Source organism: Miniopterus schreibersii, assembly GCF_964146895.1.
Source record: "Miniopterus schreibersii genome assembly, chromosome: 2".
Taxonomy (NCBI): Eukaryota; Metazoa; Chordata; class Mammalia; order Chiroptera; family Miniopteridae; genus Miniopterus; species Miniopterus schreibersii.
In genome coordinates this window covers 141,834,895-141,853,986 of record NC_138102.1, presented here as the reverse complement: position 1 = coordinate 141,853,986, position 19,092 = coordinate 141,834,895, and the positions used below count along the sequence as shown (strand labels likewise).

The 19,092-nt window shown below is 44.0% G+C and overlaps 1 protein-coding gene across 1 annotated transcript in view; it reads right to left on the bottom strand.

Moving 5' to 3' along the window:
• Positions 1-10,398: 10,398 nt before the first annotated feature.
• Positions 10,399-19,092, bottom strand: part of GALNT6 (polypeptide N-acetylgalactosaminyltransferase 6) — a 30,623-nt gene continuing 21,929 nt past the window's right edge. Inside the window, exons 8-13 of the mRNA XM_081129273.1 lie at positions 17,346-17,463; positions 15,797-15,997; positions 15,126-15,257; positions 14,424-14,525; positions 13,246-13,398; positions 10,399-12,336 (exon numbers count right to left, since the gene is read on the bottom strand). Of these exons, the coding sequence (XP_080985399.1) occupies positions 12,223-12,336; positions 13,246-13,398; positions 14,424-14,525; positions 15,126-15,257; positions 15,797-15,997; positions 17,346-17,463 (820 nt within the window). The 3' untranslated portion in view covers positions 10,399-12,222. The remainder of the gene's footprint in view (positions 12,337-13,245; positions 13,399-14,423; positions 14,526-15,125; positions 15,258-15,796; positions 15,998-17,345; positions 17,464-19,092) is intronic.

The following is a 19,092-nucleotide window of genomic DNA, read 5'->3' as shown; positions in this document are numbered from 1 at the left end:
GCCAGGTCCCTAGAACTGCAAAATTCAACTTTGCATGTCTGCAGGTGCAGAAGAGGCCTGGAAAAAACTGTTAGAAGGTGTTCTGTACAAACAGTCACCTTTTCAGGTCCTTGAGCTGTTCAAGGAAATTGCACTGTGATGCCCAGGTAACCTGGAGGACTCCCTCTTCAGTCCAACCCCCAGCATTCTAACACAAAGTAGAGCTTGGGGAGGAGGGCCAAGCTGGCCTTGGGGACCGGGGCCTCTTTTCATTTTCCCACCTCCTGCCTCCTTTGGAGAGTAAGAAGACAGCTCTAGCCCCAGGATGAGAAGTTTAAGAGGAGGCTTTAGGGTCTCCTAAAGGTTACCCCTCAACATCACATACTCTGAAGTGAAGCTTTAAGGGCAGGGCCAATATCACATCCATCTCTGAACCCATGTACCAGAGAAGCCCAATCCGTATTTGCTTAAAAACCAAACTTTTTAGGCCTGGGCCGGGTGGCTTAGTTAGTTGGAGCATTGTTCCATACACCAAAAAGGGTTATGGGTTCAATTCCAGATCAGGGCACATACCTGAGTTGCAGGGTGCATGTGGGAGGCAACCAACCAATGTTTCTCTCTCACATCGATGTCTCTCTTTCTCTCTCTCTCAATCTCTCTCATATCAATAAAAACAAATTGTCAGGTGAGAATTGTAAACACAAACAAAAAATCCCCAAACTCTAGGACTGCATTTAATACCTTCACAACCAGTGCCTAATCTACATGCCCCACATCATCTCCCATGCTGGTCATAGTCTTTTTATTCTAACTCTTCGGGGTAAGCATAGATAGTAACTGTGGCTTAACTTTTTATTTTATTTATATTTTGAGGGGAGATTTCTTTTCCTTTTAATGATGCTGATTGATTGAGGGCAGATAGAAAGAGCAGAGGCATCACGAATGCTGAGTCTAACTTCTCTTGGTAAACAGATAACTTCAGTGGATGTTCTTCTGTGTCACACTGATAAGAAGAAGACCCTGGAAATGTCCAAAGGGAGTTACACATTGTTGACAAATTTTATGCATTTTCCATGGCACTAGAGACCTACTGGGGCTATAACTCAAAGAATTTCCATCCAGATGGGACAGATGTAGCTGAAACTTTCTAACATTGTATCCCATGCTTCCCCAGGCCACACTAACCTTGAGAAGTATGCTCAGAGAGTATAACAATTAGCTGTAGCCCATTTGCTCAGTGGTTAGAGCATCGGCTCTCAAACTGAAAGATTTAAGGTTCAATTCTGGCCAAGGACCCTTATCTCAGGGTCAGGGCACGTGTGGGAGGCAACCGGTCAATGTGTCTCACATTGATATTTCTCTCTCTGTCTTCCTTCCACTCTCTCTGAAAAGCAATGGAAAAAATATCTTCGGGTGAGGAATAAAAAAAATAATAATAAAAAAAAATAAAGTCTCCTCCTCCAGTTCATCCAACAATTAAAAAAAAGAAAAGAAAATAACAATTAGAATGATAACAAACTATGTTTGATGAAGAGGTCTCAGATAGTAGAACTACTTGGACTACAAGTTTCTCTCTTCCCTGGCACAGTCCCTGGTGGCTTCTGTGTTCTGCTTGGCACCATTTAAGTTCTCCAGTGCATAGTTCAGCTCTTGATAGCTATGGAGTCACATTCCATCCTCTAGGGAAGACAAGGTCTCCACTGCCAACACCAAACCCTGAATTTGCCTGGTTTGAGGACCACTGGTTTGGTTTAATATTTGTTGTTATTAATCCTCACCTGAGGATATGATTTTTCCATTGATTTTTAGAGAGAGTAAAAGGGAGGGAGGAAGGTGGGGAGAAAGACAGAGAGACAGAGGGACACATTGACTAGTCTTCCACAAGTGCCCCAACTGGGGTTGGGGATTGAACCTGCAACCCAGGCACCTATCCTTGACCAGGAATTGGACCCGTGACCCTTTGGTAGATGGGTCAGTACTCTAACCACTGAGCAACACTGGCCAGAGCACCACTGATTTGGTTTAAAGAGAGGGTGGGATTTAGGGAAGGAGAAGAAAAGAAGTTGAAAATTTTTGTTCCCTAGGAGAATATCCTTCTTTTGCCATCTTTCCTTTAGTTACACTTTTGGGTTCCATTCTTCCTGCTGTCAGGCTTAACTTAAAAAATATGTATCTTTCTAGCTTTTCAATAACAGTTGACATTCAATATTATATTAGTTACAGGTATACAGCATAGTGGTTAGACATTTATATAACTTAAGTGATCCTGCAGGTAAATCTTGTACTCACCTGACACCATATATAGTTATTACAATATTATTGACTATATTCCCTGAGCTGTCCTTTACATCCCCATGACTATTCTGTAATTGCCAGTTAGTACTTCTTAATCCCTTCACCTTTTTCACTCAGCCCCCCGACCCCAGACCCATTAGGCAACCATCAGTTTGTTCTCTGTATCTATGAGTTTCTGCTGTTTGTTTATTTTGCTTTTTAGATTCCACATATAAGTGAAATCATATGGTATTTGTCTTCTTTGACTTATTTCACTGAGCATAATACCCTCTAGGTCTATCCATGTTGTCACAAATGCTAAGATTTCATTCATTTTTTATGGCTGAGTAATATTCCATTGTATATATGTACCACTTCTTCATCCATTCTTTTTATTTTATTTTTTATTAATATGTCTTTATTGATTTCAGAGGGAGGCAGGGAGAGGGAGAGAGAGAAACCTCAATGATGAGAGAGAGTCATTGATCAGCTGCCTCCTGCACGCCTCCACTGGGGATTGAGCCCGCAACCTGGACATGTGCCCTGATGGGGAATCAAACCCCGATCTGGATTATAGGTCGATCCTCACCTGCTGAGCTATGCCAGCCAGGCTCATCCATTCTTTTTTTGATTAGAGCATTTAATCAATTTACATTTAAGGTAATTATTAATAAGTATGTAGTTATTGCCATGTTATTGTTTTTTGATTTTTTTGGTAATTCTTTTCTATTCTTTTCTTATTCTCTTGCATGTTGATGACTTTCTATAGTGTTGTGTTTGGATTCCTTTCTCTTTATTTTTTGTACATCTCTTGTAGATTTTTTTGTTTGTGGTTACTATGTGCTTCTTATACAGGGGTAACTCGGTTTTCTAATGTAATCTGTTCTGGAAGACCATTTGAGTTCTGAAATGTTCAAAAACCAAGGGATCAAGAGCCAACAGCTAGGCCTCATGTGGCATGTTTGACTTCTGAGGCATATTTGAAAATCGAAGCATTTACTTCCGGGTTTATGGTATTTGTAAACCAAAATGTTTGTCAATGGAGATGTTCGAAAACCAAGGTACCACGGTATATACACCAAGCCACATTTATAGCAGTGTATTTTAAGTTGATATTCGCTTATGTTCAAACACATTTTAAAATCACTACCATTTTTACTCACACCCTCTACATTTATGTTTTTGTCATTATTTTTTTTACTTCTTCTGTGTGTGTGTGTGTGTGTGTATTTGCATATATCCCTTAATTTACTGTTTGTATTACCTGTAGTGTTGGTTGATCCACTGTTTTTATTATGTGCTTGCCTTTGTCAGTAAGAAATTTTTTTGGCAATATTTTCTTATTCATTTCTTTGATTTTTCCTCTTCTTTTTAAAGAAGTCCTTTTAATATTTATTGTAATACTCCTTCAGCTTCTTCTTGTCTGGGAAGCTCTTTATCTCTCCTTTGATTCTGAATGATAGCTTTGTTGGGTAGAGTAATCTTGGTTGTAGGTTCTTGCTTTTCATTACTTTTTGTGCCAATCCCTTCTGGTTTGCAAAGTTTCTGTTGAGAAATTCAGCTGTCAGGCTTATGGGAGCTCCCTTGTAGGTAATTAATTGCTTTTCTCTTGTTGCTTTTAAGATTCTCTCTTTGTCTTAAACCTTTGGCATTTTAATTATGATGTGTCTTTGGTGTGGGCCTCTTTAGATTTATCCTGTTTGGGACTGTCTTCATTTCCTGGGCTTATATGTCTATTTCCTTCACCAGGTTAGGGAAGTTTTTCATCATTATTTCTTCAAATAGGTTTCAATTCCTTCCTCTCTGTCTTCTCCTTCTGGTACCCCTAAGATGCGAATGTTGGTACACTTGATGTCCCAGAGGTTCCTTAAACTATCCTCATTTTTTAAAATTCTTTTTTTCTTTTTGCTGTTCTGATTGGGTATTTTCTGCTACATTGTCTTCCAAATCGCTTATCTGATCCTCTGCTTCATCTAATCTAATGTTAATTCTATCTAATGTAGTCTTCATTTCAGTTATTGTATTCTTCATTTCTGACTGGTAACTTTTTATGTTTTCTATCTCCTTTTTATGTTTACAATCTCTTTGTTGAAGTTCTCACTGAGATAGCTATTCCTCTAAGTTCATCAAGTATCTTTATACAGTGGTACCTCAGTTTTTGAACATTTCAGAACTCGAACATTCTTCCAGAACAGATTACATTTGAAAACCGAGGTACCACTGTAATCAGTGTTTTGAAATCTGCATCTGATAGATTGCTTCCCTCCATTTTGTTTAGTTCTTTTTCTGAAGTTTTGTTCTGTTTCATTTGGGACATGTTTCTTTATATCCTCTTTTGGCTGTCTCCCTGTGTTTGTTTCTATATACAGTGGTACCTCAGTTTTCTAATGTAATCTGTTCCGGAAGACCGTTGGAGTTCTGAAACATTCGAAAACCAAGGGATCAACAGCCGACGGCTAGGCCTCAGGATCTTGCACTCGGTGGAAGCCATGTGGCATGTTTGACTTCTGAGGCGTGTTTGGAAACCTAAAGCATTTACTTCTGGGTTTATGGTGTTTGTAAACCAAAATGTTCATCAATGGAGATGTTTGAAAACTGAGGTGCCACTCTATAGGAAGATCTGCTATGTTTCCCAGTCTTGGCAGAGTGGCTATATGTAGTAGGTGTATTGTGGGGTCAAGTGGCACAGTCTCCGTGTTTACCTGAGCTGGGTGCTCCAGGGGTGTCCCAGCTGTGTGGGCCTCCTATTATAGTTGAGCATCGATTGCTGTTGGCACAACAGTTGGTGGGATTGAACCTCAGGCTAACTGGCTGTGAGGGTTGGCCATGACTGTAGTGGGCAGGTTGTTGTGTGGGTGTTGACCCCATGGAGTGGGATTCAATTTAGGGGGACTCTGGTGCCTGCCAAGTCCACCCCTTGGGTGTGTCCTTTGTGGCATTAATTGGATGGTGTGGTCTGAAATTGGCCACCAGTTGTTTTGGTTCTGGAGCCTCTTAGGAGGGGCTCCTGTGCAGTCCAAGGTCAGCTGCTGTGTCCAGCCCAGGGCCACCTGGTAGGAGCTACAAAGTGATATGTAGTTAGTAGCTGCTTGTGCTGGGCTTGGAGGTGCCTGGAAGTGGTTATGCTGTGAACCAGGGCTGGCTGTCACTAGAGTCAGGCTTGGGGCTGCTTAGCCAGAAGTACAGAGCACAGTGAAGCCAGCTACTGCTTGTTTGGGGTTTGTGGACTTTTGAGAGATTTTTAGTAAAGTCCTCAGTTGGGGCCTAGGCCAGGGGCTTATATAGATTAGCCTCTGAAAGAGGTTTGAGCAGGCACAAGAATTGGGTGGGGATCCGAGTAATCACCAGGGGCTGGTCGAATGGTGTTAGCCAGGTTGATGGAGACAGATTTGGCTCCCATGTGAGCCTACAGGCTATATGGAGGAGGGCTCAACAAAGGAACAATGGTGCACCTTAGTTGGGAAGAGAGCTGCTCCTCCAGCCCTTGCCCGGAAGCCAGTTTCTTGCAGTAGTCCCTGGAGCTTTTTGAGCAACTGTCCCTTCTCTGGAGCTTTGGGTGAGTATGAGCAAGCAAGTCTGTGCTCAGGCCCTTTAAGAGGACTCCTGGACCTACAGCAGCCCTGCATTTCACCAGGACTGAATGCCTGCTGATTTTCACAGCCTGCTCTTCTGGGGACTCCTCTTTCTGGTACTAATGATCTGGGATTGGGGAGCTTGGTGTGGGGCTGGGACCCCTCACTCCTCAATGGGGGACCTCCACAGCAGGACATCCCTCCGAATTTTTAACTGCCGCGCACAGGTGTGGGACCATGTCTTCACCCCTCCTACCAGTCTCCAAGCAGCTGCTGCTTCTTTATGTCCTTCGTTATAGGAGTCCTGTTCAGCTAGTCTTCAGTTGTAATGTGTATGGTCAATGGGAGGAGGAGCACAGTGTTTACGTACTCCACCATCTTGACCAGAAGTCTGGCTTAACTTTCAAGGCACTGCATTTCTTCTGACTAAGCAATTCTAATTCTAGGAATGCATCATTTGAAATAAACACAAGCACAAAAATAAATGTACAAGGATTTGGGTTATAGGAAATTTTGTCACAAAACTTTGATGCAAAATTGGGAAACCCTAAGTATTCAATAAGGAAAGGTTAAAGAAATTGGATTTAACCATATTATGGAATACTATGCAGCTTTTAAAAATGAGTTAGCGCTCTCTCTCTCTCTCATGCCCCCCTTACCCAGTGTGTTGCCTTTGCTTTTTTGCCTTTTCCTCTCCTAAGCTCCAATGGCCCTTCTTTTGCTTCTGCAACTTGTTTCTTGAGCCTACACAGCCCAGTGGGCTCACTTCTACTGCTACTGGAGAAGAATGTGCCTCATCTTCCCCCATTGCTAGTGGGAGTGGGGTCCTTGCAATATCCTGAGAAAAGGAATTTTCTGAGAATCACACAGGAGGATGCAATACAGTAGAAAGCTTTATTTTTATATACTCCTGAGTTTCCAAAGTCCCATTTCCCTTAGTCCAGTCACAGAAGAAGTGTAGCTGGGATTTTAGTAGGCCTAAAATCAGAGCCAGTATCCAGATTTTTCCATTCCATGTTGGAGCAGTGTCCAGTATAGCATTAAGCTAACTGCAGTCTATTAGTCCATTGTATGTGTGGGGTCCACATGGCTGTGGGGCACACGAGAGAATTCCAGGATGCCAAGCATGAACCATGAGCCAAGTGTGTCTCTTATAATTTGGAGAAAAAGAGAGTGAGCTTCTTTGTTTAGGGGATTATATATATCTCAAATTTCTTCATGCTTGCAGTGGCGATGCCCATTCTGGCCAACTGTCTCTGTCCCCAGGTGTGATTGACAGGCAAGTACCTTCCCTATGTCACCCCAGCTTTACTGGGCATGCATCTATCTTCCCGTTGTTGGATCCCTCCCCCAGTGTTTTGCAGGGAACATGCTTATAATGTCTGGCCTTTCCTTTGCTCCTTTCCTATTATTAATAACTAGCTAATTACGACAGCATCATTCCCCTCTTAGAGAGAAGGAACCTTTTTATAATCTTACAAAGGACAATGGACAAAGGTCTCCATCTTCTTGTAACTGCTTACTGCTGTCAGAGGGGTGTATTCCTGACTATTCCAAGGCTCAGAGGTTCTTCCTGTCTGACAGAGGAAGGAGTAGTAGAAGGGAAGGGAAGTCTTCATGTAGGGAAGAGGAATTTTGCAGAGTCCAGGTCAGTCTGGTGTCCCTGGGAGGTAATATAAGCAATATCCAGATGGATGATGCACTGGACAAGCTGGTGTCCTTGTTGTATTCTAGAAATGACAAACTTGGCAAGAGGGTTAAAAGACAAAATTCCAAAGTGAGGAGACTTACAGCAACTAAAGGTCTAGTGAGAGGTAAAAACCCATACGATAAAGGGAAAGGCTAACTTGCAGTGTCCCAGATTAGGTTGGAGGAGTGGCTTCCCTGCAGGCAGGTGTGTCACACCTGTCTGAAGTCCTTCTGTCCACCATACTTAACTCAAGTTAAGCTAAGGGAAATGTGGGCCTTTCCTGTCTGAACTGTTTGGGCAGAAAAGGGAAAGCAGTTTCAAGTGAAGCCAATAGACCATCCATATTTCATTGACTCAACCATAAGTCTAAACCGTTGAGTATTATTTTCAGGACATGGTAATACAGATGACTTCTATAGTGAGACTTATATTGTATGCACATGCAATCAGGTAAATAAGGACATGGGCATACATTCTATGAAAATAGGAGAATATAAAACAGAAAGGTTAACACACATAGCAAATCATACACCAGTTGAGAAGCCTTTCAGGTGCAAGGCTTCTGCTGGAATGAAAGTACACAGTGACAATCTGATAGACTGTCTGCAGTTAGAACATTCTTGGTGATATCATCAGGTGCTGAGACTTATATGGCATACACAGACACAGTCTTAAAAGCAACATTTTGAAGATGGTTAACTGCACTGGAATCCAATATCTACAATTGGACATGGTGGTTTCCATTGAAACACAATTTTTCTCTCAAAGATTACCCTCCCTTTCAAATAGACTGCATTAAGTCCAGTTTTAGTTTGGCCTGGTTTTTTGCATAAATACAACAAGAATAATAATTGATCAAATTGATCACACAGGCTCTTTCAAATCTGCTTTGCTGGAATTTTCACAAGGACTCTTAATAAACTTTCTCTTATAATTTGGAAATAAATAAAGAAAAAGAATGAATTAGACTTAAATAAACTGACATGAAAAGATGTCCTTGATATATTAAATAAAGAAATCAGCCCTGCCGGGCATGGTTCAGTGGTTCAGCATGGACCTAGGATCTGGGAGATTGCAGTTTGATTCCTGGTTGGGGCACATGTCCCGGTTGCTGGTTCGATCCCCAATTGGGGGGTGTGCAGGAAGCAGCCAATCAGACTCTCTCATCAGTGATGTTTCTATCTCTCTCTCCCTCTCCCTTCCTCTCTCTGAAATCAATTAAGATATATTAAAAAAAGAAAAAAGAAATCAAGTTGCAAACAATATGCTACTGTGTACATGTGTATTTGTAGATTCATAGAAAGCAGTATGGAAGGGTTTATAACAAGCTGTAAAGTTATTACATCTAGAGAACAAATCAATAGGTATAGAAGCATTGTGAGGATGAATTTCACTTTTTAAACTCATGTTTTCCTGTATTATTTGACTTCTCTACAGAATTACTTTGTAATTAAAAATAAGTAGAGAATAATTTCTGGGACATTTAGCTACTTTTGACAATGGTACCAGTACTCTTCAAGTGGGAAATAAATTCCCAAAGGGGACTAGCCATTCAATGCTAAGGTAAGAGGCTTCTAGAGCCAGGAGATAGCACAGGGCTATCATCAAGGTTTTAAGGTTTTAGGTTAGTTCTGAGAGTGGTCAGAGGGGTGGACTTTAAGGAAGAGTGCAGATGTCAGGTTAGGGCAAGGCCCACCTTGGCTAAAGAGAGGCCATGAAGCTGATTTCTTGAGCCTTTCCACCACCCTTGTCAGTGATCTCTCCCTCTTCTTGACTACCTCCCTTCCCTAGTCCTCTCCTTACCCCCAAACCTGGGCCTACTCTATAAGTATGCCATGTGGTCTTTTTTTTTTCTTTGCTGCATCTCTCACTTCCTGAGAGTTACTCTTATCTGACTGACCCTGGGAGAGGCTATGCTTTTTTGGGGTAAGGGTGAGGAATCACATCAGGGTACCTTGGTTGGGCATATATTATAAAATTGGGCTGGAGAGCTGTTGGGTAACATTATAGACTGTATGAGGGATATTGGGATAAATGGCAAATAATGCCTGATAAATGATTGCATGTTTAATGCAACCAAGAGTAGGGCTAAGGTTAGAGTTAGGGACTATGGCTCCCTATATCTCCGTATGGCTTACCTGACTTACTAGCATGACATTCAAAGCCTTCTCAGTTGGTCTTCAAACCCCTGTTCTATAGGGCTGACTTACCCAGTAGGCATAGCAGGCACAGTGCTGAGGGCTCACAATACTTTTAGGGGCCCACAAAGATGTTTTAGTTTCTTTTTAAATCATAAAGAAATAAAATGAATACCATCAGCCTGGAATGTATTTATCTTTATACCAAGGAAGTTATAAAATATAATTTTAAATATTTTTTATGAAGGCAAAAGTGCCCATGAAAGTTATGTGGCCATGAACTTCTAGCTTCTACATCCACTGTTCCCTCACCCTGATGTCCTCTTGGTTTCCCAGATCCACTTACACTTTTGTCCCTCTGTGACTCTTCTCATGCTAGATCATTTTTTGTATGAGGACTCATTCTTTGAGGTGTAAAGTCAAATGTCACCATCTTTGTGAGGTATTCCCTGATTCCTCTAAATGGAAGGAATCGTTCTAACTCAGCTAGCACATCTTTGAACACTCCATGACTTGCTTGTATCTGTTTCCCCAGTTAGAGTGAGTTTCATGGGGGAAGAGCCTCATCATATAACTCCTCATGTTTACATGTGTTTGACACACAGTATGTAGGCTAGAATGGGGGCCAGAGGATGTTTGGGAACAAGAGCCAGTGGCTGTGACAACCTGAATCAACAGATTCTTCAAAGGGATCAGCTAAGGAACAATGCAGGGGGAGGAGGAATCCAATGCAAAAACTTCCTTTACCAATGCCATAAAACCTTTATTTCTATGGGGATCTTATGCCCAAATCTCTTCTCTTTCTGGAAAAGAACTTTTTCTTTTCGCACTCCAGGCCACATCCTGGGAGGGGCTATGCTCTGTCTTCTCCCTTTGGCTGGGCTATCCCAGAATGTTTCCTCTACAGGGTCCTGAAGGCTCTTAGGGGATCTAGGAAACTTCTGCAGTATTGAGTTGGGAAGGAGAGGCAGTTGTGGTCCCATCGCACCCTCACGTGGTAATGCCCAAGATGACAACCTGTTACTGAAAGTCAGAAGTCCTCCTGGAAGGAATTGTGAGTCGAAGTATGCGGGGTCCAACTTGCTTGGAAAAGAGCTGACATGCATGTCAGGTCTGCTCCATGTGGGGACTTCGTGCTAGTATAGCAGACAAGACCAGTCATGCAGTCATGTTTGACTATACACTGTCCCTGATTCCTCAGACTTCCCAGGGCTCTTGTTAGCCTTATCTGGGTCCTAGCCTCAGGGCTGCCAATGCTTTGCTGTGTGGCCTTGGGCAAAGTACTTCACTTATTTGCCCTCAGTTTCATAATAGGAAAATGATAAGGCTGGACTAAAATAACTGTTTTCAAGTCATCTTACAGGGGCTAGTGGACATTGTCCTTACCCACTCTCAGTTTCTTCCATGGCTACTTTGCCTTTTATTACATTACACATGGTACACCGAAGAAAGGATTCTGGGCCCTGGCCGGTTTGGCTCAGTGGTTAGAGCCTTGGCCCACTGACTGAAGGGTCCTGGGTTCGACCAAGGGCACGTACCTTGGTTGTAGGCTTGATCCCTGGCCCAGGTTGGGGCACATGCTGGAGGCTACCAATTGATGTGTCTCTCTCACATCGATGTTTCTCTTTCTCTCTCCTCCCTTCCACTCTCTCTGAAAAGCAATGGAAAAAATATCCTCAGGTGAAGAGTAAAAAAGAAAAAAGAAAAAGAAAAAAGGGTTCTGGGACTAAAACCTGGGAATCACTGGCTCCATGAGCTGTATGGTCTCCTTCGTGGCTACTTGGCTCCATTGTTCTAAACTTCATAGAGACCAGATATCCATAAATAATCAGAATGGAGGGAAAAGAGAATGGAAAGGCTGGTGGCTAGTTGTTTAGTGTTCTTGTGGTATGGTGGAAGGCATCCTGATTCAGTGTTCAAGATCAAGTCTCAGTCTTGGCTCCTGCCATTCACTAGCTGTGGATTACAGACAACCTCCTTTACCCCTCTCTGCCTCAGCTATCTTATTTGTAAAATGGGCATGCTGGTTCAAGTCCTATCTTACTTACAAAGTCATTGTGCAGATGAAGTAAGATAAAGGATTATCAGGGTGTTTTCTGTAAACCGTAAATGGCTCTACAAACTTGGGATACTATTAGCAAGGGAGATGCTCTTAGACCTCTAACAGAGGGATCTCTGCTAGAACATACTATGTAACTAAATTTGGTGGGTACTCTAGATGACCAAGGAGTCAAACATGGCTGCGGAGGTTCTTTTCTTGATTTCACCATTGCTGCCTTGGGTCCTATCCCAGGAGCTTTCTCTGCTTTGGAAGTCTCTGTTTCTAGGGCAGAAGGAAAGCTCTAGGTCAAGTATTATGTGTTTTTACGGTGTCTTCCATCAATGTGGAGAAAAGAAAATGGGCCCAATGTTGTTTCAAGAAGTAGGAAGGTCCTGCCTTGACATCCAAAATAGGTTCAGAACTCCGATCATATAGAGAAGCTGATGATCGGGTTCCCAAACATCAGGTTTCCCAAAATACTGTTTCCTGAGCGGTTTGTGGGAACTCCCACAGGAGATGGTATGGGGCCTAGATGAAGAGCCAGTGTTGGTAGGGGTCACTGGGATTGCAGGAGGCCATGGCTGGCTTGTTGTCCTCAGACGTCAGGCAGGTACCAGATCCGGAGTTCCTGATGAGTTGGTCCTAAAAGATGACACAGCAAAGGGTCAACCTGGGCCTCAATCCTGTAACAGTGCTACTAGGGGACAATAAATCGCACTGTTATGCTAGACACTCTAATGGGATGCATTCCTGAGTTTCCACCTGTATCTGGTGCCAATTACCTACTCCAAGCTTTAGCCTGAATGGCTGGAATAGAGGAAGGACCATGGGCTAACTGAAAAAATGCTTTCAGGGCCTGCCTCCTCCAGATGGCCAGTTTTAGAGACCTGGGCCACTGCTGCCTACCTCCACTTTCTGCCTTTGATCATATTTAGACTCCTCTCTTCCCTATAGCCCCAAGGTTAGGCTCCTCTTTCCCTAAGCCAGGGACTGGGGATTGGGGTAGGGGGTGCTAGTTTGGGCTCAGTACTGTGGAAGTTACATTATAAATCTGGAGGCAGTGTGGTATAATGGAAAGAACCTGTGCTTTCAAGTCAGACTTATCTGGGTCTGAATCTTAGGCCTGCTGTTTACTACTGATGGGTCTTGGGCCAGTCACAAACTTGTGGAGCTTCTTGGGAAGAGCCTCTGAAATATTAATCAAACCAATGCAGGTGAGTGCATAGCTTTGTGCCTGGAACACAGAAGGCAGGCTGGAACCATGAGTGACTCTTCACTTTCATCTACTTAGGTTCAGTCTAAAATACTTGAGCTATGACACAGCTGGCCACGACTAAAACCCCTCACCCTATCTTTCTATCAGCCAGAATCAGCCATCACCAAACATTACTTAAGCCTGGGGAACACTGCCTGTGACCAAGCCCACACCTTCCATACGTTCTACGTTGTCCTGATCCACCCCATGGTATTTCAGGCATAAGATACAGAAAATGAGGAGGGGTGCAGTGGTGGCTTCAGGTTCTTGATACCAAACTTTCTGGGCCAGCTTACCTGGATCAATTCCCATTCCTCGTCCTTGGGGACTTGGCTGTTTTTGCCAGTGAAGTGACAGCTCCTAAGGCCTAGAGTGCCAGCATTGGCGTGTAGACACAGCTGCTTTGCAATGTTGTGGCGAAGGTCCCTCTGGGTTGTATACTCAAAGTACTAGAAGTCAAGACAAGAGGAAGTCTGAGGGACAGGTGGAGAGTTTGCCCACTACCTTCCAAAGCCATTTGCCCTAAGATGCCAACCACAGATGGCCTCCTGGTGAGACAAGTGAGAGGGTGACAAGACTTTAGTAATTCAAGTGTCACCTTCAGGAATTTTTAACCATATCTGGGTTATACTGAAATAACAGTTAATTAATATTTTTTATTTAATTAAAATTTTAACTTAGCTTCATTTTAAGCATTATCTGTGAAGTCATGTGTTTGATACACAAGTTCTTCTTTTGTTAATAGATTACTAGTAAAATAAAAAGGTTCACCAATGTACCACCTAAAATCAGGTACAGGGAATTGCTTTAGAATGACTTTTCAGTCTGTTCAGTGTCCAAAGCCATCCTTCCCTTGCTTCAGCTATGGTTCAAGTTCTTCTTCCTTACCAAACGCTGGGCATTCAGGGTAGATTAAGGAACTTGGGCCAGGGAGGTTACTAGTAACTCCCCAGGGAAGAGCTGGGCCGTTGTAGGGCATGGAGTAAATTTTCAGGATGCCAGGTGACTGTGATGTCAGGAGGTGGTTGTTTTGGGGTCATTTTTGGGTGGCAGTATCAGAGTGGTATTTTCTGGGCAAAAGAGGCACTGAAGATAGAAGTTGTATGTAGGTGAGGAAAAGTGCTAAAAAATTCCCCACATTTACTCTAAAATATCACTTAGCAACTGGCATCCTCCAGCAAGCCTTTTCTGATGAACAGTCCTCCTCCCCATCCCTCTCTAGCACCCAGAACTGATGCCCAGTGCTCTCTATATGTCCCTAATTCAGACTTCAGATCTTGTCTGTGTCATGCATTCATCCTCAGACTAGGAGCTTTCTGAGGGCAGGGATGGTATCTCCTCCTCTCTCTGGATATCCCCCACCTTTGTCCTTAGGAAAAGACTATTTTGAATGGAGAAAGGGGGCCCATTATGGAAAGAGATGCCCAGAGACAGGCTTCTCTTGTGCCTGCCCGAGTAGGATTGGGCTATATACCTGGTTGCCGCCAAGGCCGTGGCAGGCGTACATGATGAGGGGCTTCCCTCCATGGTTCTTCTCACCCACATCCAGGCATTGATTGATGCCAAGGTTCTTTATCTGCAGAATGGGGAGCAGAGAGAGAAACCAGGATAACACAGTCAGGAGTTTTTTAGTTCGCGGTGTCAGGTCCAACTGGAATAAATTTGCATGACTGGACTTCTCCTCTGATTTTTCCCCTCTGCTCATTAATGCCTGGAGTTAATAGCAAAGTGGGGTGCACAGCCCAGAGGCTGGACCAGGGCAGGCTGGGCAACCTCCTAGGCTACCAGGTCCCTGGGAGAAGCACTCAGCACATGGAAATTTCCTCATGAATGTTGGCTCTCAAAATGTGATTCTTCAGAACATCAGTATCACCCACGAACTTGTTAGAAATGCAAATTTTCAGGCTCTACCCAGTCCTACTGAATCAGCAATCTGTGTTTTAAACACTCCTTCCTGATGATTCTGATGCAGGTGTTTGAGAGCCACTGTTTATGGGTTGTTTTCCTCTTAAAAGGATTTAGCTATCTCTAGAAGCCCCAAAGTCCTCCTTCTGGATAAAGGAGTGTGGAGAGTAAAATTCAATTCTCCTTTGTAATCTGCCTGTGGGGAAAGTGGTCCTGAACTTCTCTTGGGGGTTCTGTGATGATGGGCAGGAAGTTGGTTCTTAAGACTTACAGCTCCATAGAGGGTGGGTTTCAGGTCAGGAACAAACAACTCTGGGTAGATGTTGTGCAGGAACCAGGAAAAGTTATGACAGTGTAGTTGCTCCCTCAGCTGCAGTCGTTCCGAAATGTCACCAAAGGATTTCTGTCAACCAAGACAGCCCCCTAAGGGTCAATTCCACCAGCCTTGACCTTCTTGTCTGGGTTGAAGTAGTCCAGAGTTCCTGGGGTCACTTTTTCCCAGAACAGGTCTCAGGCTCATTCCTGCTCAGGACCTGTTGGAGCTATTGACCCAGACTCACATCCAATCTCAAGCCCCATCTTGGCTTTGGGAACTCCACCCGTAGCCCCCTTACTCCCTCATCTCCTGTCACTTCCCAGTTAGTTTTCTCCCAGCTCCATTCTGAGCCTCTCAGAGCAAAGCCAGTCTCCTGGAAGAGGTTCTTTCTCCAAATCTCTTTGCCCTCCCCTCCTAAAAGATGCTGGGGCTCTCTAGGCAGGGACAACAAAGACTCCTCTCCTCATTCTCTAGCTTCCCTGGGCTATAGCTCACAGGGTCGAAGGTGGAAGGGGAAGCACCAGATGGTAGAGATGGGTGGGCCTATATCATTAAGCTCTTGACCAGGGTCTGGGATTCTGCACTTCTGTTCATCCAGACACCCCCTGAGCACCATTTCCCCTTACCTCTTGGGCCATCTTTGCTGCTTCCAGATTTCGTCGGTAGAAAATCTCCTTGTAGCTATCCATCCAGACCTCAGCCAGGCGCACCTGGTTGCGAGCAATGACATTGGTGCCCTTGGGAAAGGTGTGGGGGCTTTTGGTACGGAACACGTGGCCTACAACAGAGCAGGGGATGATCTCCAGCTGGCCCCCACACTGCCACACCTGCCATAAGAGGATACAAAATGGGGCCTTCAGGGGCTGGGCACAACAATCTCCCCACAAGCAGCTCTCTTCCATTCCCAGAGTGCCAGACCTCAGGTCCAAGAACTCAAGGAAATGCTGCTTTCTCTCCTGGAGGAAAGGACATTGACCAGGCTTCTTAGGCCATGAGAACACAATCCCTAGCTCTCTGATATTGGTTCACTCTGATTTAAGAAAATTTCCATGCCCCAAGTTTTATCAGGGCCCACTGTAGAGAAAAGACAGTTTGGCTAACTTTGTGTCTGTATACTTTTGAGCTCTGGTCACTTGGCTTTTTGACCTGAAAATGTGATTTTATCAGCACACACAAGTGTTACTGGAAACTCAAGCTTCCTCAAATCAAGATAGACTTGTGACTAAATCAGAGCATAAGGATAGTCAACTACCAGGTGGCCGGTGGTAGTCACCTGGACCTTTAGCACACTAGTTTCCTAGGAGAGAAGTTGAGCAGAGGTCAGAGGCTCATGGATGAACCTAGAATCAGAACCCTAGGAGTTATGGTGAATGAGCTAGTGACCCTTCTGTTTAAGGCCTCCCACCTGTGTCTTCTCTTTTTAGGTTTTAAATCAGGAGGTACAGTTTATCTTAGTATAGCAGCAACAGAAATACATAATCATAGTAACAGCAGGTATTAAATATATGCTTAATATGTGCCAGGCACTGTGAGCGGTGACTTCACAAATGAGCTCATTTAATTATTAATTACCCTTCCACTGGCATGGGGATTTGTGTCGATTTCATGGAGAGGCAATCCTTTCTTCCTAACCTAATCCTGAGTTGCCTTATTCCTGGAACTCCTCAGAATTGTGGGGTCTACCAGAATTAGGGCACCATCTTCTCCTACAGTATGAAGAGATTTCTGAACATAGGGTAGAGAAACTCTAAAGAATACCAGGGCACCTGTCCTCTGACCTGGAAAGGGGAACCTGATATTTCTAGAAAAAAGATAGCAACTGCTTACTGACCTGTTCCAGGGTTCTTTACCATTAAGCCCTTGACTAGGGTCTAATCCTTTTCCACAGATACCACGAAAGATATCAACAGTCCCCAGATGTCCAGTTCCTATTACCACTATTATCCTTTGTCTCTGAGGAGTTCTGCCCAGTAATTTGTTTCAAGCTGTCCAATCTGATTTCCAAAGTCCTACTGCCAGAGACAGGGAGGGGAGCAGAGGAAAAGCAGTCATGCCAGGAAACAGCCACCTTTTAAGTTCAGTTCCAGATGTGATATCTCTGCTGCCTAAGAGACAGGTTCTCAGGCTGTCCCCGGGATGTTGTGGTTCCCCCCTCGAAGCCCTCTTCACTCTCACCCGGAAGGACATTTCCACGTTCTCCCCTCCCCAGATCTCCATCTGATTATCATAGGTACCGATGTGCTCAAAGTAGGACTTGGAGATGGAGAAGAGGCCACCAGCAAACGTCGGGGATCTGGAGAGACAGAGGGAGAAGCATGTGCATCTTCTAGGGGAGGGGAGAGGAGTGGCAGCCTGGTGTGGAAAGCTGAGGACTCACTGTTAACACCTCCTACCCCATTCCCACCCCCTTTCCCGGGATTTGCTAACTTGTTCGGTTAGCAAATGTTTATTGAGCTTTTATTAAGTCTCCTTTACCTTCTAGGAACCAGGTCAAGGAAAGATGTAATTCTCATTACTCTCTTCTAGAAGGCACCCATTCATTCATTCAACGAAGGATGTATTAAATACCAGCCGCCAGGGCCTGTGCTACACGTTAGGCATATAGAGCTACGAAAGACATCACATTCTACGAGAGCTCAGTCTAGTAGCAAAGGGTAAAGCTACTATCATTTGTTTGCTTTTTGGCAGCAAAGATCCTGGAGCATAGTAGGTACTTGGTTATCAGAAGCTATGTGAAATTTGTTTTTTGGAAACAGGATTCAAACCATGAATGGATGAATATTATGAACTGAACTGACCCCATTCTCTTTGTCCCTGGCCCTTGAGGGACTAGAAAGCCAGTGTTAGTAGGAGCCCAGCCCTAGTGCTTAATACTGCATGGGCAACTAGCTTTGGGGAAAATCTGCCAGCTGCTTTGAACAGAGGAAACTCCTGGAAACAGAATAGGAAATGAGACAACATCAAGCTCAATTTACACAAAAGGGAGCATTTGGAGGTTACAAAAATATTCTGGCTTTCAGACAAAAGCAGGGAGGCACAGACTCATATGAAGATAAATTAACAAAAACATCTCATTCCTAGAATTTAGATACCAGGTTGCTCAGAAGGGGAGGTGCAATAAGGGTTGAAGGAGGGGGTAGGGGCTAAGGGAGACTGGGGTCAACTACAGATATTTAATTGGTAGGTGTTGGCAGCTGTCTGGCCAGGCTATCTTGGACAGCGCTTTGCTGCCCCCTTCTGTTACTTCTTGTAGCCCAGGACCGATCAAGGTGCTTTATACACAGCAGGGGCTCAATCTGTGTTCATTGGACTGACTACACAGGACCCTGACCTTGGAGTTAATCTTGTGGCTGCTCTTGTTGCCCTGAAGTTGACTCCTGCAGCTGCTTTCTGGAAGAAATTTTAATTGGGAAATCCTCATGCGCACGCAGGCTTTCTGTTACCAGTTCTGACCCCGGAGTTCTAAGCCAGCCCAAGTAAGGCCCACAGAGTCCTGAAACTCCAGATTAGCCCTTTGGACCTCACCTACTTCTTCTTCCTCTTCTTCTTTTTAATTTTTTATTTATTGATTTGAGACAGAGAGAGGGAGAGACAGACATACATCAATTTGTTGTTCCACTTATTTATGCGTTCATTGGTTGCTTCTTGTATGTGCCCTGACCCGGGATCAAACCCAAAACCTTGGTATACTGGGACAGTGCTCTAACCAACTGAGCTACCCAGCCAGGTCCTAACCTATTTCTTCTTGAGGGTCTCCCTGACTTGGGCCTGTCACTTGGCTTTGAGAGGTCTCTCTGATCCAGAAGCCACTAACAAATTACCTCTGAGGATAAACCCTATTCTGGGAAACTCACAGCAGACTCACAACCAACAGGCAACATCCTGTATTTCCTGGCCTACTTCTTAGGATCCTCTGGGTCTT